This window comes from Bos mutus, chromosome 13 (genome assembly GCF_027580195.1).
Source record: "Bos mutus isolate GX-2022 chromosome 13, NWIPB_WYAK_1.1, whole genome shotgun sequence".
Lineage (NCBI taxonomy): Eukaryota > Metazoa > Chordata > Mammalia > Artiodactyla > Bovidae > Bos > Bos mutus.
The window spans coordinates 54056835-54080476 of record NC_091629.1 but is presented as its reverse complement, the minus strand read 5'-3'; the positions used below and the strand labels follow the sequence as shown (position 1 = coordinate 54080476).

Below are 23642 nucleotides of genomic sequence, written 5' to 3'. Positions count from 1 at the left end.
GATGGCTGGATGGCATCACCGACTCGATGCACATGAGTTTGGGTGAACTCCGGGAGTTGGTGATGGACAGGGAGGTCTGGTGTGCTGCAATTCATGGGGTCGCAAGAGTCGGACGTGACTGAACTGAACTGAACTGCCCTTAGGGAATTCCACTCAGCTTATCTAACAAGGCTCTCAACCCCAGAGACTCCTACAATCAGTGTGAATCCCGCCTACGAGAGTGCACAGTCCTTGTGTATTTGGCATCTGTTCGTGTCTCCTGACCCCTGCTGCCATCATCCTAAGTCATTGCCACTTATTGGCTGGAGTACTGCAACAACCTCCTCTTGGTCTCCCTACTTCCTGGGTCCAATCCAGTCTCCACAGAGCAGCAGTCGGAATGATCAATTATATCACAGGTTTCTAAAACATACATCTGGCATCATTCCCCTTTAAAACCCAGTGGCTTCCTACTGGATTTAGATAATATAAAAAAAACTGAAGGAAGCGTTTTAAGATCTGGCCTGCATCCCTGTCTCCAGTCCCCTCCTCATCGTATCTCTCTTGATCATTTTACTCAAACTACAGTCCTTGAGACCACCCAATTCTTTCTTTCTTCAGGGATTTCAAAAGGCTACTTTGTTTGTCTGAAATGCCCATTCCCCTATCCTTTCCATGGATAAATCCTGGAAAAAAGTGCCCGATTCTTTGCGACCCCATGGATAGTAACCTGCATCAAGCTCCTCTGTCCGTGGGATTTTCAAGGCAAGAGTACTGGAGTGGGTTGCCATTTCCTTCTCCAGGGAATTTTCCCAACCCAGGGATCGAACCCAGGTCTCTCACATTGTAGACAGACAATTTACTGTCTGAGCCACCATGGAAGTCCATGGATAAATCCTACTCACTCTGTAAGTCTCATTTTAAACGTTACTTCCTCAAAAAGGCATTTCCTAGGCCCTGGAAGCCAGATCAGGTGCTCTGGTATACTCTCAAATGGCACCCTGTGTCCCCTGCAGCACGACAACAGTTTACATTCACTAATGTGATGGTCCGTTATGCCTGCATAGCGGATCAAGACACTCCTCTGTTCCAAGCCAATGGTTCTCCATCAAATACAGAACATGGTCTAGTCACTTTAGTGTGGCATTTAAGGTTGGCCACAATCTGGCCTCTCGGAGACTAAATTTATCTGTAAAATGGTGGCACGAGTACATGTCTGGTATGGTTATTAAAAGAATCACATGTCAACTTACATGAAAATACTAACAGTGATCCAGTATCCTTCATTTTGATAATTTTTTTTTTTACTGTGTGAATAATATAAAATTCACACCAACAGTAGCGACATTTAGCATATTTACAATGTTACCTGACCATCACTTGATAATCCTTTTGTTACTCCTTTTCATATCCCTCCTCTCTGTCCATATGACACACTGCTCTTTGAAATACCTCTCTTTTGAGACCTAACTGCAACCAAATTTCCTTTAAAAAGTTGTTCTTATTCTCTAACTGCTGGGAATAACTGCTCCCTTTATCTAAAGCATTTAACATTTATCTTTCTAATACAACTGAATTCTTACCCAATTTGCCCAGCAGGCAGTAAGTTCAGGGCTAAACCACTTTTCATCTACCTTGGTCACCCTATAGCTCTGTGGTATTTCAGAACAGGAATATAACATGTTTCTTAAAGTGATTTTGACTTTTACTTGCTATGGGGGTTCTCTTTCTGAGTCTATGCTCACTTTAAGAACAGTTGTCATTTTCCAATTATACTAAGAACATATACACAGGGGCATTTTTCATTAGGACACAGGACTATAAGCTATAAAATGTGCAGTCTGGTCTTAAAAAGACATATGGCCTTTTGAGCTGCAGCTTTCAAATCTTAACAAGTGTTTAATAAACTATAAGCCAAGATTAAGAGGGGCTTTACTCTCAGTGCCCTGCATGTAAACAGTCAGTCTATGCTGCTGCTAAGTCGCTTCTGTCGTGTCCGACTCTGTGCGGCCCCAGAGACGGCAGCCCACCAGGCTCTGCCGTCCCTGGGATTCTCCAGGCAAGAACACTGGAGTGGGTTGCCATTTCCTTCTCCAATGCATGAAAGTGAAAAGTGAAAGGGAAGTCGCTCAGTCGTGTCTGACTCTTAGCGACCCCATGGACTACAGCCCACCAGACTTCTCCAACCATGGGATTTTCCAGGCAAGAGTTCTGGAGTGGGGTGCCATTGCCTTCTCCGTGTCAGTCTATACAGAACTAATTCTCTGGTGTTTTTTTTTTTTTTTTTTTGTGGAACTCGTCTTAAGTTGACATTCATATTTCCACAGTATATCTGAAGGACTCATTTTATGCCTAGCAGGCTAATAAGAACTAATAGTCCTTCCAAGAGTTTTCTCTTTTCAATAACAGTATCAATAAACAGTACCACATGTGTACACAACAGCTTAAGATATGCTTTCCCAAACACTACCCCATTAAGTCCTGGTGGAATCTACTCAGATGAAGCCTTAGGAAGACAAAGTATGTAAGACTCTAGATTTTACAGCTCTTTCTGGATTCAGAGTAATTATATTCCTTTCTTCAGAGCCCAGAAAGGTGAGGAAGAGAACTAGCTGTAGAAACCAATATACACTTACCACATTTTTCATCAGTCTGACCAGTAAGCAATGTAAAAGCAAGGACTATGTGTCTGTCTTGTTTACCAATGTCATTCCTAGCACCATGCCTACACTGTGCCAGGCTCATACAGGGATTTCAATTAGTATCTGCAAATTAATAAATAAGATTATAATGTGATGTAGAAAATGGAAACATCTTAGGGAGGTCACCAGATAATGCTAACTATGAAAAGTACCCTTTTTTTGTGGGTGGGGATGGTTTTCAATTTGTCAAAGTGATTCTAGAGGCTGAGGACATTAGATTTCAAACAAAATGACAAGAGATTTTCAGCCCCACTAACTGGTGCAGCTCTTGGTTACCACTTACCTTGATTCGTGAGCTGGGGTTCAGCATGATGTATTTAATAGAACCTTGGATGTTCTCTGTCCAGGAGACTAGCCAAGTAACCTTGTTATCGTGTCGGACTTCTTTCCACTTATGACCTGGAGGAGGAGAAGGAACCTTGGCATCTCTGTGGAAATAAAGCAGTAGAGCAGTGAGGTGGGAAGTAGTGACCAATTTCACTTTTCATCACTGGAAGTGGATGAATCTCTGAGCGCGTATTTCCAAGCTTCCTCCTCACCAGTCAATACATGATAAGCACCTGAAGATCTATACATAGAAATACCATGCTGCTCCCAAACAGTCTTGTGTAATGTGGGGAGAAAATCCAAACTACTGAGAACAAAGGAAGCCACCCACTTCATTTCTGGCCAAAGGACGAACTGTGCTCACTTGCTACAGTTGATGATTATATCCTCAGGCATGATTCGTCTCTTCAGCATGCCCATCTTGGGGTGGTTGCCGCGGCCACGGAAAAGCCCAGGAGGTTCTATCTTGAAGTTGGCGATCCTCTCTCTGTGGTTGTCCATAACACAAAAGCCATATTCTTTCAGTAATTTTTCATTCTCCTCTTTGATTTTCTGGAAGACAGACAAAAAGTACTCAAAGGGGATTCAATCACTAAGAAACAAATTCAGATAAAGGAAAACCTATGAAATTCTTCTTTTCTTTTTCACTGCATGGTTTGTGGGATCTTATCGTTCCCTGACTAGGGGATCGAACCCAGGTACCCTGCAGTAGAAGCTCAGAGTCCTAACCACTGGACCACCAAGGAATTTCTGGAAAACCAGAGTTTTTTAAAAGCTTAAATATAATAAAATCCCCATATGAACATTATTTCACACGGGGTTTCCAGCACAAAGAAACCTGCTATTGATTCTTTACTAGTACATGGGTACATATGTTTCACACTGCGATCCTTTCTCCAAAAAACAGAAAGATTTGGAGCCTCCTCACTCTGTGCTAGCCCTTCCCTCATGTTGATGTCACACTCGGCAATTAGATTTAAACTGAGTCCTGCTGCCTTGTGCACAGATAAAGATTCACAACTCGCTGGTGACAGGTATCCTTGGCAGGACTCTGACATGGTGATACTTATAAAACCTCCTGACATGGATTTTAGTTTGAAAAACACCCCTGAAGTGAAAAACAAAATAAATTTCACTAATTTGGAATACTGAGATGACTAAACTGAGACTGAAAAGCATAATGCAGGTATCATTCTTACCATCTCTGGAGTAACTTAATTTTTTAAACTAAAGGTCAAATAGGTACTCTCAAACAGAAAGTTATACAGAGACAATGGCCTAAATTATATAAACATGCAAGCCTAAACTACTGAAATTTAAGACTTCGAGGTGCCAAGAATTCCTTAAAATACTTAACTTCCAGGTATATAAAATACTTAACTTCCAGACCTCTGCTAACCTGTTTTTTTGATCCCAGCCTTGAGCCAAAAAAGTCAAACTCCAGCCTTGAGCCTCTAGATTGGGGAATGGCAAGCTTTTTCTAGATAGAAAATGTTTTAGGCTTGAGGGCCATACGGTCTCTGTTGTAATTACTCAACTTTGCCACTGCTGAAAGCGACCATAGATAATAGGTAAACAAGTTAGATGTGGCATGTTTCAATAAAACTTTTGTACAAAAACGAGCAGCCTATCTATAGTCTGCCTACCAATATTCTAGAGGAAAGTGACATCCTAGAAAGTGACATCCATTTTCAGATACTAGAAAGATCCTTCAGAAATGAGGCTGGCCACAGCTAGAAGATGAAGTTGGATGAGTGTGGCTAAAAACAGATCAAAGAAAGAGAATGTGTGTGTGTGTGTACACATATGGCCAATATGATTTTATCTGTCTTAAGTCCCTAACATCTAGGAGCCACTGTAGGTCAGACCTACTCTTTCTTAAAACACTGTATTACTGGAGGCTACTGGCTGGTTTTTAGGTTAACAGAACACCAGCTTACCTTGAGCCATTTAAACATAATGCCTATTCACAATTTTTAGTCTACGTGAAACCCTTAAGAAAATCGAGACTTCACTAGGCCAAGAATCTTAAATCTTTAGCGCAGAAATCATTAAAGTCAAAACTGTTTTTTAAGAACCAAGAAGAAAATTAAACTAATCACTATTTCAAAATTCTCCAGAGGTTTAAGAAATTCTGCAGTACCAGTTTCTCTTCCTTGCTCATCTGTTTCCGAGCTTCTGTCTGGGCTTTGAAATACTGGCTCATCTGGGTAAAATCACATTTGCTGAGGTTGGTGATAATATTCTTCTCTTCATTGGTCATTTCCTAGTTAAAAAGGGAGACAGAAAAAGACAGTAAATAAAATAAATAAGCCCTCAAGTTTCTCCACAATTACAGCAAAGTATCATGTTCTCAGTCCAAGAGTATCTAATGAGATAGTCAATCTAAATTTGAGAATTTGGGGGGAAAAAAGAAACAATTTTATTTCCTTGTTCTATAATAAAATATGCATGTGGTAGAAAAATATTTAGGATAACAACATTGAAAAGGGTAACTCTCATGTCATTTCTTAGATTAGCACATTGCCACAATCTCCTAAGCATAAATACCAAGGCAGGAGAAACACAAATATATACATCATTTAGTGATGAAAGAAACATTTCGATGCTCCTTCTCTCTTAGAAACATCCTTGCTCTATTCACTTATTAAATCTTATTTTTACAGCTATTCAGAAAGTGAACCTCAGCTCAGCCTCTGTTCACATTCTCCAAATTAAGAATAAAGAAACTGTTTAAAATCACCTAGGAAATGGCAACCCACTCCAGTATTCTTGCCTGGAGAATCCCAGGGACAGAGGAGCCTAATGGGCAGCCGTCTATGGGGTCGCACAGAGTCGGACATGACTGAAGTGACTTAGCAGCAGCAGCAGGCAGACAAAGGATATGTGGTGTTAAGAGCAGAAAGTACCTAAAGCCGAAGAGCATGAATCAAAAGGGAACAGGACAATGCTAATGCATGTCTCTTTGCAATAGCAGACAGAGGGCAGTCCCAAGAGACAAACTTTCCTTTGCTCAACTGGAGCTGAGGTTTCTGTTTGACCTAATCTGATCAAACTTTCCCGGCTACAGCCGTAGGAGAGCCAAGAGGAAAAGAAACAGTTATTCTTATTGGATAGAAAACCTATATAACACAGTAAATGAACAGGGGGGAGAAAAAACCCCAACTTTCAATACAATAAAATTCATGAAACTCAAATTGTACATCAGGGAATTCTTTTGGTAAAATTATCATGTATTTCTTAGTAGAGATCAGTGTTTCTGTTAAGGGGCTAGGATATTAACACATGGGCTACAATACCTTTCTCCAGTCTTTAAAGAAATTTTTCCTAAATATTTCCTTAGTAGTATATTCATGGTCGAGCATTTTTGCAAAGAACGTAGCTACTTCTTCCGCTTTGGGGCTCAGCTTCATGACTTTACCTAGAGACAAAAGTGGTTCCAAAAAATGAGGTGCTGTGTTCATGTTCTGAGGTTAAACACTGAGGTTCTGCAGACATCTTCTTTCATAATGGTTTATTTACCTTCTGAAGGTATATATATAAAGGTCTGGTGACGCATGGTAACAATAACAACAAAAACAGTATTATCGATTAACATCTACTTGTATGAATTTTCCTTCTCTTTAGCAGATATTTACCTGGGTCATTCTCTGGAGACTATGCCAGTAAATTGTTCCCAGGAGCCTGCTCAGGACAGGGATGACCTGGGGGAGGCCCAGTCACTCTTCCTTTTCCTTTCAGCAAGCAGGGTCCTTTACACCTCTTCAATGGTTTTTAAAAATCAAATCCTCAGAGGGACTCCTGCCACTGCTAAGCTAAACAGCTTCTGTTCAAGAAGGGGAGGAAGGGATAGGACAGGGAGTGGAAGAAAGGAATTGTGGGGAAAAGAAATAGGCATCTTTCTTCTTCAAAGTTAGGTGGGTGGAATATGAATTAAAAAAAAATATATATTCATAGCAGGCAAGCCCAGATATCCCATATGAAAAAATCTAAGTAAGACCTTCCTCTAGAACTTTGCTTCTCAATGTATGATCATGGACCAGCAGTACTGACATCACATGAGTTTGGCAGAAATGCAGAATCTCAGGCCCCACCCCAGACAGACTGAACCAAGAACATACATTCTAATGAGACCCCCAGGTGGCTAGTGTACACACCAGAGTTTGAAATGCCCTGGAACACAGGCATTATTATAAAGTTGCCTCTTTCAGAGAAACAGGACTCATCCAGAACACAGGGATGACCGGGGTTCTTGGCATTATACACATTTTTCCACTGCCTTACCTGTTACATAGGTACTAGTAATTCACCAAGGATTTTCACATTTATTACAGAAAACTAAAACTTAACCCAAATTCCATTTATTTCAAAACTCAGAAGACATCTCATCTCATGATAGTTAAGACAGTTTCATCCCTGACTGCAAGGATGGTACAGGGAACTGCAGCTCTAAACTGAAACTTTCAGGGTAGACAGAAAGAACCTGCTTGAAACCTATAACTTTAAAAGGCCAACAGGTGGCGCCACTTCCCCTCTAAACCTTCTAGCTCTTTCCAAAGACGACACAGCTTGGGAAGGACAGGCTGGCTTTTCAAGAGGTTCCTGCACTTCAGAATTCACTCAAATCTGAACCAGTGTTGCCAGTTAAGATGTAACATGCTTCTGATAAAAAGGAAACCAGTAAGTCACTAAGAATAACAAATGAAATAAAAGGCAAGAAAGAATGTAAGCTATTCTTGCATACATTTGGTATACTCTGGGAAATTCTGCTGAATTCTGTCCCAATAGACAAAGAAATTTTGACACCTCCTGTTTTAGATGAGCTGCCAAAAGATGAAATGACAGCTCCCAGCAGTAGAAGGGTAGGAGGATGACTTAGAGGTTCCTGGCAAGAGTAGTGCTTTGTAGGAAAGGCTGAGCTCCAGGAATAAGAAACTGCTGAGTCAGAGCTGAAAACTGCAGGTTCTCAGAGGTCATTCATCGCTTTGGCCAGCCCGTGCCCCTCCTCCCTGGCAGGCACTAAAGGAGTCTGAGAATTCTCTTCCCTAGAGAGTAGGCAGGACTGATGGGATCAACTTGGTAGTAAGTCAAATACGACTGTTTGACTTATTGCAGTGTGGGAGTTTACCTAATCAAAGGGAAGAAATTCAAAGACCAAATGAGAAAATGTGAGAGCCCTGGAGCTGGAGGTCCGACAGGGCAAGAATGTAGAAAGGACCAGGGTGACCTGTGATGATTAGTTCAAGCCTTGGCTTCCCATCTCTGAAAGTAAGGGAAGCCCAAAGGCTAAAGAAAGGAACCCAGCTTTCCTTCAAATCACTTTGGACCTCAAAGTTAGGCTTCACCAGTTGAATCTCCTAAAGTTCAACTCTAAAGGTAAACCTATACTAGGGCTATAGAATATCTGCACTTTTATGATTAGCTAAGGCTCTTTCTCATCACTGGAGTTTTGGCTTTGAGTCACACTGCAGAGTCTCCAGAATGACCACTATGAGGGCTAATGGCAGAATTCTGTCCCATGCTCTCCAGTCAACACAGGTCAGAATGAGGCTATAAAATCCTGCAAGATCACACATTCCATGAGATCAGAGATTGTTCAGTACTGTCCACTGCTGGGTCTTGGTGTCTGAACACAGCACGTTGAACAAATACAGTTTAAAACAACGAATTCCAGTTTTACAAGTCTGCCATGTTCTTCATTTGCAAGACCCAGCCTTTCAGTATAAATTACTACCCCTTGACCTTTAAGCATCCATGGCCCGAGACCACTGCTGGTGGACAGAGACGTGCTTTTCAGCAGTCCTCCTGGCTTAGTTTCTCAAAGTTTGGTCAGCAGACCACTTGGTTCAGAAGCACCCATGATCACTCAACATCAATTAAATGAGCCCAGATCCACCTGGTAAATCTAAAGTACATGAGTGTTTGAGGAATAAAGCTCTGGTCATTTCTGGAGAAAACTCTTGGAATGAGGGAAATCCGTTGAATATTTCTGGAGAAAACCCTTGGAATGAGGAAAATCAGTTGAGTATTACCATCTGCATACTGCTATATGCCAATAAGGGAGCATCAAGAACTACTCTCAAAATTTTCAACCCAAGGACAGAGGTCTAAGAGTGTTCTAAAAGAACTAGGCAGGATATTCCCTCAGATTAGCTCATCAGACTTGACTTCACAAAGGACAACAGCATGGCGTTGTACCATACAGAGTGAGTGACAGACACCTGTCAGCCCCACCTAGAGGCTGATGGCAGGCTTAGTCCCCAACCAAGCACTAATTCTATTTCTAGCAGTGAGTAGCCTGTGAGCTTGCATCATATCACTAAAATAAAATACTACCATTCAAGTAAGACTTTTCTAAGAACTCTTACAAAGAGTAGCTCCTTAGAAACGTCACTCAAATAAAAACATTTAGCTTGCTGACCAAGCACTGGCTGCAACCTATGTAGCTGGACCTTTTTGAGACCACGACTCAAAGGGGGAAACAAGGGAGATAAGACAGCTCCTTTCTCATGGAACTTTTCCTGTACCAAATGAGCTTTTAAGAGTTAATGCCCGATGGTCCTTTCCCCAAACCATACAATGACATGAGAACAAAATGAAATAAAAAGAATAATACAGAACAAGATGCTTCCCCACTTTCTATTCCTAAATAGAAGCACACTCTTTCCTTGGCCAAGAACTGGACAACCTAGGAACAACTCACCATCATAGTAAAACTTGACATTCTCTGGAAGAGGTTCATATGGTGGAGCGAATACAGGACCTTTATGTTCTAGGAATTTCCATTTGATGCCTTCAGGATAGCGTTCTTCTTCCCACCTTTAAAAGACAAAGTACAACCTCATTTAGTGATCACTTTACCTGCTATTGAGATTATCACTGATTAAATACCAAAATAATTATCTGCTCAACTGATTGGTGCTCTGGAATGACTCTGGTTCCCACATTCAAGATCTAGGTCAAAAAATCTAGCATCCTTCACTTTGAAAAAGCCAACGCTTACAACAAAGATGATGGATTACTCAGGTGAATGGAGGAAAACACATTTCAGCAGTTTATTTCAAAGAAGTTGAGTATATGAGCTCATTATTTAGCAATGATCACAGCTGTTTTATCACAATGGTGTAAAAGTAAGCCACAATCTGTACATGATGGAGTCACTATTTTATACACTGATACAAAGGAAAAGGCCTCCTGGGAATGGAGATATTGGGTGAAGGTACAGGGAAAACCATCCTTTGAGAAAGTGGCAGTGGTGGTGCTTTAGTCACTAAGTCATGTCCGACCCAATGTGACCCCAAGAACTATAACCCACCAGGTTCCTCTGTCCATGAGATGTCCCAGGCAGTGAAAGTTCGGAGTCCTAACTACTGGACTGCCAGGGAATTCCCAACTTCAGTGTTTTAAAATTAAGATTCCAACTTTTTATAATTCCTCCTAATTCCATCATGTTCATCCTAAGGGCTCATGATAACTTAAGCATTTAAGCAAATTAAGAGAGTCACTCAACACTAAACCTCAGTTTAAAGAGAAAGAACATATCCTATGACACACGCTGATATCACTGGATCAACAAATACTAGTATAGAAATAAAAATAACAGTGTTGGCCTTTTAGGCCCCCATCAACAGTTCATCAAAAAAGTTAGGAAAAACATGTACTTAATCACACTTAACCCCATCAACAAACTCTCCAGTTTCCAGATCTTATCATGAAGAATCATCTGTTAAATATGGGACTAATGTTCCAACGGCTCAACCCTGACATGAAAGTATACTCAATTCAAAGCAGAGTTGAAACCCTCTAAAGCTATGATGGGTAACAGTTAAAAATGGGGTCATATTTCTCATTTTTTAAGGAATCTCTATACTGCCCTCCATAGTGGATACAGGAATATGGAATGCATATCTATTTGCATTCCCACCAACAGTGCAAGATGGTTCCCTTTTCTCCACATCCTCTCCCGCATTTATTGTTTGTAGATTTTTTGATGATGGCCATTCTGACCAGTATGAGGTGATGCCTCATTATAGTTTTGATTTGCATTTTTCTAATAATGAGCGACACTGCACATCATTTCATGTCTGTTGGCCATTTATAAGTCTTCTTTAGAAAAATGTCTGTTTAGATCTTCTGCCCATTTTCTGATTGGGTTGTTTATTTTTCTGGTATTGCGCTGCATGAGTTGCTTCTATATTCTGGAGGTTAATCCTTTGTCGGTTGTTTCATTTGTAATTATTTTCTCCCATTCTGAGGGATGTCATTTCATCTTGTTTATTGTTTCCTTTGCTGTGCAAAAGCTTTTAAGTACTACTCAGCCATAGAAAGGAAGTCATCGGAACGTGGAAGCAACCTAGATATCCATTGACACATGAATGGAAAAAGAAGTTGTGGTACATACACACAATGGAATATTACTCAGCCATAAAAAGGAAACATATTTGAGTCAGTTCTAATGAGGTAGATGAACCTAGAGATTATTATACAGAATGAAGTAAGTCAGAAAGAGAAAGATAAATATATACTAACATATATATGTAATCTAGAAAGATGGTACTGAAAAATTTATTTGCAGGGCAGCAACGGAGAAACAGACTTAGAGAACAGACTTATGGCCATGGGGAGAAGGGAGGAGAGGGTGAGATGCGTGGAAAGAGTAACATGGAAACTTGCATTACTATATGTAAAATAGACAGACAACAGGAATTCACTGTATGTCTCAGGGAACTCAACAGGGGCTCTGTATCAACCTAGAGGGGTGGGATGGGAGGGAGATGGGAGGGAGGGAATATATGTATACAAGGTCTTGTGCTGTAAAGAGCAATATCGCATAGGAACCTGGACTGTTAGGTCCATGAATCAAGGCAAATTGGAAGTGGTCAAACAGGAGATGGCAAGAGTGAACGTCGACATTCTAGGAATCAGCGAACTAAAACGGACTGGAATGGGTGAATTAAACTCAGATGACCATTATATCTACTACCGTGGGCAGGAATCCCTTAGAAGAAATGGAGTAGCCATCATGGTCAACAAGAGTCCGAAATGCAGTACTTGGATGCAATCTCAAAAACGACAGAATGATCTCCATTCATTTCCAAGGCAAACCATTCAATACAACAGTGATCCAAACCTATGCCCCAACCAGTAATGCTGAAGAAGCTGAAGTTGAGCAGCTCTATGAAGACCTACAAGACCTTTTAGAACTAACATCCAAAAAAGATGTCCTTTTCATTATAGGGGACTGGAATGCAAAAGTAGGAAGTCAAGAAACACCTGTGGTAACAGGCAAATTTGGCTTTGGAATACAGAATGAAGCAGGGCAAAGGCTAATAGAGTTTTGCCAAGAGAACGCACTGGTAATAGCAAACACCCTCTTCCAACAACACAAGAGAAGACTCTACACATGGACATCACCAGATGGTCAACACCAAAATCAGACTGACTATATTCTTTGCAGCCAAAGATGGAGAAGCTCTATACAGTCAGTAAAAACAAGACTGGGAGCTGATTGTGGCTCAGATCATGAACTCCTTATTGCCAAATTCAGACTTCAATTGAAGAAAGCAGGGAAAACCAATAGACCATTCAGGTTTGACCTAAATCAAATCCCTTATGATTATACACTGGAAGTGAGAAATAGATTTAAGGGACTAAATATGATAGATAGAGTACCTAATGAACTATGGATGGAGGTTTGTGATATTGTACAGGAGACAGGGATCAAGACCATCCCCATGGAAAAGAAATGCAAAAAAGCAAAATGGCTGTCTGAGGAGGCCTTACAAATAGCTGTGAAAAGAAGAGAAGCAAAAAGCAAAGGAAAAAAGGAAAGATATTCCCATTTGAATGCAGAATTCCAAAGAATTGCAGGGAGAGATAAGAAAGCCTTCCTCAGCTATCAATGCAAAGAAATAGAGGAAAACAACAGAATGGGAAAGACTAGAGATCTCTTCAAGAAAATTAAGAGATACCAAGGGAACATTTCATGCAAAGATGGGCTCAATAAAGGACAGAAGTGGTACTGACCTAACAGAAGCAGAAGATATTAAGAAGAGGTGGCAAGAATACACAGAAGAACTGTACAAAAAAGATCTCCATGACCCAGATAATCACGATGGTGTGATCACTCACCTAGAGCCAGACATCCTGGAATGTGAAGTCAAGTGGCCTTAGGAAGCATCACTACGAACAAAGCTAGTGGACGTGATGGAATTCCAGTTGAACTATTTCAAATCCTGAAAGATGATGCTGTCAAAGTGCTGCACTCAATATGCCAGCAAATTTGGAAAACTCAGCAGTGGCCACAGGACTGGAAAAGGTCAGTTTTCATTCCAATCCCAAAGAAAGGCAATGCCAAAGAACGCTCAAACTACCACACAATTGCACTCATCTCACACGCTAGTAAAGTAATGCTCAAAATTCTCCAAGCCAGGCTTCAGCAATACGTGAACTGGGAACTTCCAGATGTTCAAGCTGGTTTTAGAAAAGGAACCAGAGACCAAATTGCCAACATGCACTGGATCATCGAAAAAGCAAAAGAGTTCCAGAAAAACATCTATTTCTGCTTTACTGACTATGCCAAAGCCTTTGACTGTGTGGATCACAATCAACTGTGGAAAATTCTTCAAGAGATGGGAATACCAGACCACCTGACCTGCCTCTTGAGAAAGCTATATGCAGGTCAGGAAGCAACAGTTAGAACTGGACATGGAACAACAGACTGGTTCCAAATAGGAAAAGGAGCACGTCAAGGCTGTATATTGTCACCCTGCTTATTTAACTTCTATGCAGAGTACATCATGAGAAACGCTTGGCTGGAAGAAGCACAAGCTGGCATCAAGATTGCCGGGAGAAATATCAATAACCTCAGATATACAGATGACACCACCCTTATGGCGGAAAGTGAAGAGGAACTAAAAGGCCTCTTGATGAAAGTGAAAGAGGAGTGAAAAAGTTGGCTTAAAGCTCAACATTCAGAAAACAAAGATCATGGCATCTGGTCCCATCACTTTCATGGGAAATAGATGGGGAAACAGTGGAAATAGTGTCAGACTTTATTTTTCTGGGCTCCAAAATCACTGCAGATAGTGATTGCAGCCATGAAATTAAAAGATGCTTACTCCTTGGAATGGAAGTTATGACCAACCTAGATAGCATATTAAAAAGTAAAGATATTACTTTGCCAACAAAGGTCCATCTAGTCAAGGCTATGATTTTTCCAGTGGTCATGTATGGATGTGAGAGTTGGACTGTGAAGAAAGCTGAGTGCTGAAGAATTGATGCTTTTGAACTGTGGTGCTGGAGAAGACTCTTGAGAGTCCCTTGGACTGCAAGGAGATTCAACCAGTCCATCCTAATGGAGACCAGTCCTGGGTGTTCATTGGAAGGACTGATGCTGAAGCTGAAACTCCAGTACTTTGGCCACCTCATGCGAAGAGCTGACTCATTGGAAAAGACCTTGATGTGGAGAGGGATTGGGGGCAGGAGCAGAAGGGGACGGCAGAAGATGTGATGGCTGGATGGCATCACCGACTCGATGCACATGAGTTTGGGTGAACTCCAGGAGTTGGTGATGGACAGGGAGGCCTGGTGTGCTGCGATTCATGGGGTGGCAGAGTTGAACATGACTGAGCAACTGAACTGAGCTGAACTGAACTGATGGCTGATTCATGTTTGACAGAAAACAACAAAATTCTATAAAGCAATTATCCTTCAATTAAAAAATGAATTAAAAAAAAAAAAAAGGAACTCATTTTACTGTGTTCGAATAAGGTGGATGAACCTAGAGCCTATTATGCAGAGTGAAGTAAGTCAGAAAGAGATAGACAAATATAATTTACTAACACATATGTATGGAATCTAGAAAGATGGTGTTGCTAAACTTATCTGCAGGGCAACAACTGATACACAGACGTAGAGAAGAGACTTCTGGACACAGCAGGGTAAGGAGAGGGTGGAACGAATTGAGAGAGTAGCATTGAAACATATACACTGCCATATATAAAATGAGATAGCCAGTGGAAATTTGCTGTATGACACAGGGAGCTCAAATATGGTGCTGGAGGGGGAGGGAGGTCCCAGGAAGGAGGGGATGTGTGCGTACCCATGGCTGATTCATGTTGATATATGGCAGAAGACAACACAATACTGTAAAGCAATTATCCTCCAATTAAAAATAAATTCTGAAAAAAAAATGGGGGGCTGGGTTTAAGAAGTTTTTATGATTGAGCCTCAGCATACTGCCACCACCTGTACCGCTGTTTCTAGAGAAGAAACATGACGCAGTGAAGAAACCCACAGGGATCCTGACCATTTTCCCATCCCCACATCACCTAGGAGAGGGGGGAAAAGGCTCACAGTCGGCTTGTGTGTGGCAGGATGAACAAGTCTTCTTTGCCCTGAAGCAAAAGATCTGTACATTTGCCAAACTGGTAAACAGTGTAACTGTTTTAGTGAGACAGCAAAAGGAATAGTAAAAATGAGAGCATCTGCCATTTAAGCTCCCTGACTAGGCTGTCGGGACAGTCACTGAGGACTGGACCACTGACTTCAGAGCCTAAGAAGCAAGCCTACAGTGGCAGCAAGAAAGCACAAGCAATCAGTAAGAGGCCAGTCATTCCTGTTCTCCACCTTTAAAACTTATAGTGGTACATTCAAGCACTGTGCCTAAGAATGTGCACAATTTTACAACCAAACTTGAGAAACATGCACTGGAGATTGTAGCAAAGACTGCTCAGCCCCAGACCTACCGTCTTCAGTGATTCCACTTAAACCAAAACAAGAATAAAAACCATAGGTCACAGTCTCTCAAAATTAACATGTGTTAACAGTGATAAGAAATTCAACCACAGAGCCAAAATTAGGCTATTAGATCCTTCAAGGATACTTACTTTCACACACACAAGGCTGGACCAGAACAAAAGTATATCTGCCTCCAGGCCCAAAAAGAGCCAGGGCTCCAAAGGAAGGGGGAGAGAGCACGTGATGACAAGAAATGAAATCGTTCACTCAACAAACTTACCGAGCACCCAACCACAGAACCCAGAAAGATATAACAGATAACGAGTTACTAACTCACCACTCCCAGTAACAGCTCCTGACTTATATAATCACTTCATGTCATCTTAAAAACAGTTTTTTTATTAGAGGTCATAAAAACCTTTTAATATCCTATCACTAAAAACTTTTGACTAGTTTCAAAGGAAAAAGAAATAAAAATGAGAAAAATGAAAACACACGTTCTTTAGTTTTCTGACCCCAGGGAAGCCCAAATTGCCTTTGCTCTGTATTTTTCCTTTTCTGCACTTCATTTCACCATGTATGTCCACACCAACAATGCTGATCATACAGCTGTGCTGAAGCTTTCTGTCACTGCGGCTCTGCTCCTCTCAGCCACCTCCCTGGTCATGGATGTTTCCTCACTCCTCAGAGGTACTGGCAAGATCACTGCTCTCTATTACAAAAGCCACAGAGTAAGTGCATACCAGTGGGTCTGGAACTCTACATACCAAACTACAAACAGTGGTTCCCTCAAAGCTAGAAAAGAAAAATGGGACTGGGAGAAAGAAGGAAAGGGAACTGTCATTTTTTCTTAACTCGTATACCTCTGAATCATTGGAATTTTTTCAGCATAAATACAAATCATGTATAATATAGATGCGGTAGCTAAAATTTTAAGAAAAGCCAGTATTAAAAATACAAATTTATTTCAAAAATCTAAACACCTAGAAGTAATCTGTTACTGCTAAACTGTCCTCGATTGAAGACAGTCTTCACTGTCTGAATCATTTCCCATACTGAAGAATGTCTGTTTTCACATATTTTGATACTTATTAATTGTTCCTAATCTGAGAGACGTTAAAGATAAGGATGTATTATTTATTATTTTTCTTTGCATCTTTCTTTGCTACTTGTGAGGCTGATCATATTTTAAGATGCTTGCTAATCATGTATATTCTTTAATGAATTGCCTTTTCCTTATTTTTCTATCAGACTGTTCCTTTCACTACTTGTTTTAAAAGACAGAGTAAACTATAGAAACCCTATGTGTGTATGGAAACATGCATATGAATAAAGCTGCATTTAAAATGAGAGGAAAAAGATGGATTATTCTATAAACCACATTGGGGAAATTGCCTAATTTGTTAAAAAAAAAAAACACCTCCACAAGAAAAGCCGGGTGGATATTTTTATAATTGTAGAATAATAAAGACCTTTTGAAACAAGACATAAGGAAACAGAGCCATAAGGAAAATATTTGTAAATCTGATAAATCAAAATTCAAATCTTCTATATGGCAAATACACTCATATCATTAAAAAAAAGAAGAAGAAGAAGAAAGAAAAGAAAACAACCCTAAGGGAAAATGTTTGCAATACAATGGGCTAGGGTTCCTAACACGAAAAAATAGCTCTTCTACAGCTCACTCTGTTCAATAGAGTGGGACCCAGTTTTGAGATCCAATAGGGAAAGAGCTAGTTAATGGTCTCACCAGGACTTGCAAGACTTATTTCAGAATGTTAGCCCACAGAGATTCGTTCAAGTACTTCCCTCCTCCCCAAAATATCAGGCTATTAACTTTACTAACTCAACATTCTTATTTCATTAGGTTGTAGAATCAAAGAGCTACCATTTTAACCAGGGCTGAGATATTACCATTTCCATTTCTGCTCCTCTTCCTTCTTCGGCTTCTTTTTCTTGCTATCTGGCTCAGGAACTTTTTTATCTTTATCTTTATCCTTATTCTTGGGTTTTTTCAATTTACCATCCTACAAAGAAACATGGTGAGAAAGCACTTAACTAAGGACCAATCACACTTCTCAAAGTAGCTCTGGGGGTCCATTAGGAAGAAAAACTGGAATCATGGAATATTAAAACTGGAGAGGTTCTTAAGTTTAATACTTAATGAGGTAAATGAATAAAATTCTACTGGTACTTTTTTCTAAAGCAGTATTTCCTAAAACTTCCAGACATGTGATTATCTGAGGAAGCAGTTAAAAACACTCATTCTGCAAGGGAAGAGCCTGGGAAACTGTTGTTGTTGTTTTAGCCTCATTGGAGTTTGGAACAGCACTGCTACAGGGAGAATAAGCCCAGTGTACTATCCTCACTTAATTTTAAAAGCTACGCATCTTTAAACCTCTTGTAATACCATCAAATAATGGGCAAGGCGAGTTTTTATGTATTAAATACACAATTTGGAAGGAAATTTCTGACCAAGTCTGGGGCGGGGGGAGTACTTTATTAATGCCGCTTGCAAACACAAAATCGGGAAGTAGTAAGCAAGTACTTGGGAAGTACTACAACAATGGCCGATTCCTACCATACTACTTCTTTGAACTGTAACCTGAGATGAGCTGTTACAGTGGCACAGAAAAAGAACAAACATGCACCAATATAAAAATGTCAACACACACACAGACCAAAATGAGCTATTTACCAGGTGAGGGGGTCCTGCTTACAGAATCTGAACTCTGCTGAAGAATATTTTCCTTTGTCCTAACTATTCAATATAATTTAAGCTTTTATTCAGCAAGATTTATATAGTTTTGAAAGGTGGTTTGAGTCATCTTAAAATCAGTTACAGAACGGCAGAACCTGAAAGAACTTTGTAGACAGTTTGGTTTGACCTCTTCCAGTTATAGTCAAGGAAACTCTGAGACAGAGGTTTTGTCACTTGGTCATGGTCAAAAAGCTGCTATTGACCATGATGAGAGCCCAAGTTTACCAGAAAAATAACAGAATGTGACTCATGGGAATGACTGAAATATACAAACATTCTAGGAATATGTGGTAGGATGGCAATCAACATAAATTCAGGGAAAGAAAATGACCTTTGGTGTAGAAAGAAGGGGAAAGACTACAGTACTACACATATTTTAAAACAGAATTAGAGAATATAAATGTGTAAGTATGTCTGGGAGGAGAAAATACTAGAGGATCGCATGAATTCAGATAATGTTTGGTGTTTAGGCTGAAACACCCCACAGGAAAAGGGTAATGCTTTTCAGTTAAGACATTCTCTCAACAGCTTCTGAACAGGCATTCAGGTGGTTCCATCAGGAAACTACTGGCTCCGTCGTATGTTCTCAAGCCTCAAAATGAGATTATCAGTCACTAAGAGACTACAGAACAATTCCCAGAAATGAAAAATTCCATGGCCAGCAGAGAGGCTTAATGACTTCTCTTGCCATCTGTGGTCCCTACCACAGTAAGACTGGGTCTTGATTCAGTCTTTCAGCCTGCTTTTTTTCCTGCCCCTATAGGGAGATGTTTGCTAAGACAATTAAATAAATGAAGTCAACCATTCTTTTCCCAGATGGTTTTAACAGTTATTACCAATCTCTTCAAAATGCAGAGAAAGGTATTATTATATAAACGTAACCTAAGCATACAGGCAATAGAGAACACATAGAAAGCTGAAGTTTTAGTGAATTTCTCATTGACTAGTCTGTACTGACAGTCTACATGAGAGTGGAGTGACTACTATACTCACTACTCAACATTTCATGCTCAGTTCCTTGAGGTGTCTCTCATAAACCTGAACTTGTGCCAAGAGCAGGTTAGTTGTCAGAAAAACTACAATTGCCTAAATCCAGGCCCTGATCTCTCACCTACTCATTCCTGTTTCATATGATTTCATTAGACACTCCTCCTCTCTCCTTGTGAAATTAAAGGGTCAGCAAAGTCCCACAGGAAAGAGGACTTGGCATCTTGCGTGTGGGCTTTAGAATCAACCCATGTGGGATCAAATTCCAGTTTTACCACTTAGTACCTGTGTGGGCTCAGGCAAAAGATTTCACCTCGCCATACCTCAGTTTCTGCATGTGTAAAATGGAAATAATAATAACAATACTTCCTCTAAGGGCTGTTGTAAGGATTAAATGAAATGACAGCTATAAAGCATGAAGAACAGTGCCTGGCACAATGTAGGCACATTTAATTTGATTGGCAGGGGGTGGGATGTGTGCACTGCTCACAGAATCTCAGTTCTCTGATCAGGGATTGAACCCAGGTCATGGCAGTGAAAGTTCAGAATCCTAACCACGAGGCCACCAGGGAAGTCCCCTAATCTGAATTATCAATCCTGCTACTACTACAATATAGCTTACACTCTTAAGACTCACTGTCCCTTACGGTCACTATCTTTACTGACGATACTTCCATGTGGACTTTACATTTGTGAATCCATTTTGCCCAAGACAATGGCTAACCTCAAATAAAGGATGAAAGCTGAGAACTCACTCAACCACTTCTTCCCTTAGGAGTGCAAGATGAAGTCCCCTGTGAATTTCTGACATCTTTTTCTGAATTACTTGCCCACACTCTTCAGTACAAGTTATCGAAAGTGTCAAAAGAAGTAACCATATTACTATATGTTAAATCTACCATAAGCATCATATAAAATGCTTAGAAAAGTACTTGAAACTGAGATTTTAAGGAAGGCTATAAGGTAGGAAACAAAGAAAAGAGGAACACAGCACGTGTTACATAAAGCCCTGAAAATGGAAGAATCTAGTGTGAAAAAGAAACAAAGGAGGTCTGTGAGGCTGGAACAAGGTAAATTAAAGAGGCACAAGACCCAGGGAGCAGCTGTGGTCAAGACCTGGGATTTCAAGCTATGTCCAAGCAATACCCATTAAAAGACTAAATAGAGAGAGTTACCCAAAATGAGTGACGGGCAAGCTTTGCTAGATTAAAAAAAAAAAAAAAAAAAAAAAAACATTCCTAGGGAAAACTCTTCCTGGTTTTAAGCCAAAATATGATTTCTTGCTAGTATTTCTTTCTGTATGTATGAAGATGGTGTAGTTTCTCTAAGAACATGTCAGGTGGCAGCACAGCTGTGAGTGGACACCCAGAAAGCTAATACCTTAAAACTAACAGTGCCAGAGCCACTGTAGCGCACATACATTTTCCCAGTGTTTCCTCTACAACAGAGCAGGAAACTCCTAAAAGCTATTTGCCTTTGAAAGTTATTTTATCAAAAAATTTCCTATTCCAAATTCAAGTCCCAATGGGCCTAAGTCTCTTTACTAACCTCTTCTTCCTCTAGTTTTCGTTTCTTCTCTTTCTTGATATCTTCTGTTTTAATTTTCTTAGGTTTATAATCAGCACTAGAAAGGGGAACATGAATATGCAGTTAACACAACTGTGACTCAGTACTTCTCACCAGTAGGATTAGGACCTCCAAACTCTTCTTGGCGGCCTCCAAGGCAGGCGTGGTTGCTATTATTCTTGGCTGGGCATTCTACAGTTAAGAACAGGAATGGAGAAAGTAAAGAAGGCCAGACGAAGGACCAATAGTTATAACCCTACGCAGAACAAAACAAATAGCTTCATAGTGCATGCAGGCCTGGAAGGGAGGTGGAGCAGAGGTGTAAGTACAGAAACAGACAGTGCTAGAAGGTGGGGATCTGGGAGGCAAACACACAGCGCGACAATGGCCACCACAATGCAATAACTGGACAGGGAAGGGGAAGAAAGAAATTCTTTATGGATTCTAAACACATACAAATGAGCTCAGTATTTCCCTCCTCCCCTTCCAACTACTTTCTACCATAAATCCTTTGTAGATTCCCAAAACATAATAAATTTCACAAGGCTGAAAATAATGAATAGGATTTAACCTCACTGACTGAACCTAAGAGGCACATATAAGCCTCAAAATACGTGTTTTAAGTAAGAGCAATTTTATTACTTCTATACATGGAAACTTCACTAAGAAGGTATTAACGGGCACAGATTCTAGGAAAAATTGCTTTAACAATGAAAACTTCTCTGTGGGAGATGATGACACACTTAAAATAACTTAATTTAAATATTCTTCATGAATTCTGGATTATTTTAAATTCCAACAATAAACATGCATTACCTTATTAATAAGAAAAAATGTAAATGTAAGAAAAGTATAAATACACATTCAAAGAGAAATCAGTCACCCAGCCTATTAATCACAAATTCCTAAAGAGTAAAACTCAACGCAGAAGGTTCTGTGTACTATTCTCTTAACAACTCCTTTTTGTTTTCAAAACTCAAAAGTAGTAAGAAATACTCACTCATCCTCATCCCGAGGTCTCTTTAATGGCTTTATATCCTCTTTAGGAGGAGCAAAATAGCCATCATCTTCAGGTTCATCTTTAATCCGTGGTGGACTGAAGAGAAAAAAAAACTGTTAGCCAGTGAGTGTTGGAAAATCCACATTACAAAAGTAATGCAAAGTTGGGAGAAGCAGCTTAACAGAAGGATAATGACATACATGTGTACATATTAAAAGGTTCTCCATGAGCACTTTTTTCTCATTTAATTCTAACCGAAACAGTGTCCTCATTTTACAGATGAAGAGGTGAGATCAAGGTCAGGAATCAGAGCCCCTCATTCTCAGTCAGTATTCTTTCCATGGCCTCTTGGTTGTCTTTGCCAACACAATCCACATCTCAGTAGGAACAAACCTAAGCTGTTTCTTCCCCTTATTCGAGGGATCTACTGTGTATCTGACCCCACAAGCGATCTAAGTTGATTATTTTAGTGCTCCAAAGCTAAAAAATAGCTTTCGCCAAAAAAGGAATAAAAATATATTCCTCAAACTTGAGGCTAGTCATTCTAAGCCAAATCTATTCACTATTCAACTTCCTCCTTCGGTTTACTTTATACACAGAAGAGTACCTTGTCCTATTTTTGTTAGCATTTTGCCTTCTCAATATAAAAAGATGATTCTGTTAGATGACTATGTTGAACCAAAAAAGAGGAGAGAACAAGTTAAAAAACCAAAGGGGCCAGCCACCACCACATATTGTCAGAACCTCACTGCTCACAGCCAGAAGCATCCACAAGGCTAACTCACTCAGCACAAGAAATGGCCTCCAGACACAAAGAAAGTCACCCCATCTCTAAGGGGGCCAAAGGATAAGCATCCAGATTTAGTTGCCAAATAAAGTCAGCATATTCACAGGGTTTCAATGTTGTCCCTGCCCCTCCCTTCCCCACAAGCATACTGGATGCCCTTGCTTGCAAATGAACTTGAGTATTTAAAGAGATTAACTTTCCCTCCTTATTTATGCACACTCCCCAAAGGCCAACCTCTATAGCTGTTTCTCCCCTCCACAGAAACCACTGATACTGACCCAAGGGTTCAAAATCTCAAAAAGCTTTGCACCAGAAAGAAAGCAACGCTGCCATTTACCCAACTAGTTAAGTAAATGCTAGATCCTAGTACTATCATAAGTGAGGTTAAAAGCACATGGGAAGGCTTACTAGGACTGAAAAAAAAATTTTAAAACCCTAGAAAACTGTTCCAATTCAGTGAGGCATGTGGATTCTCTACCAAGACAAAGATGCAAGGTGGCGAGCAGACCAGCAAAGCGAACACAGCAACCATGGCCTCAAAGGGTGTGCTTCTGATCATCTAACCCAGAAAGTCTGAAATCAAACCCAGGACTCCACACCAAGTCCAGAGAGTCTAATCATATCTTAGTTTAATAAAAGTCCAAGGCCATCTCCTAGCAGAAAATAGTTGCCCTGTGTTCAGTCACTGTTATCTAAGGAATCAGAATGCTTAGCTTACAGCTCTAATGCTTCTTGAATTTTATTATTCTGCATTCCTGGAACAGTTACAGAACATGCCTGGAGAGGGCACTT

General features: G+C 40.2%; 1 protein-coding gene across 1 annotated transcript in view; it reads right to left on the bottom strand.

Annotated features, from left to right (window-relative positions):
* TOP1 (DNA topoisomerase I) overlaps positions 1-23642 on the bottom strand; it is a 95195-nt gene that overhangs the window by 17657 nt on the left and 53896 nt on the right. Inside the window, exons 6-13 of the mRNA XM_005889778.2 lie at positions 22064-22159; positions 21046-21121; positions 17664-17776; positions 9712-9827; positions 6308-6429; positions 5152-5274; positions 3373-3560; positions 2965-3109 (exon numbers count right to left, since the gene is read on the bottom strand). Of these exons, the coding sequence (XP_005889840.1) occupies positions 2965-3109; positions 3373-3560; positions 5152-5274; positions 6308-6429; positions 9712-9827; positions 17664-17776; positions 21046-21121; positions 22064-22159 (979 nt within the window). The remainder of the gene's footprint in view (positions 1-2964; positions 3110-3372; positions 3561-5151; positions 5275-6307; positions 6430-9711; positions 9828-17663; positions 17777-21045; positions 21122-22063; positions 22160-23642) is intronic.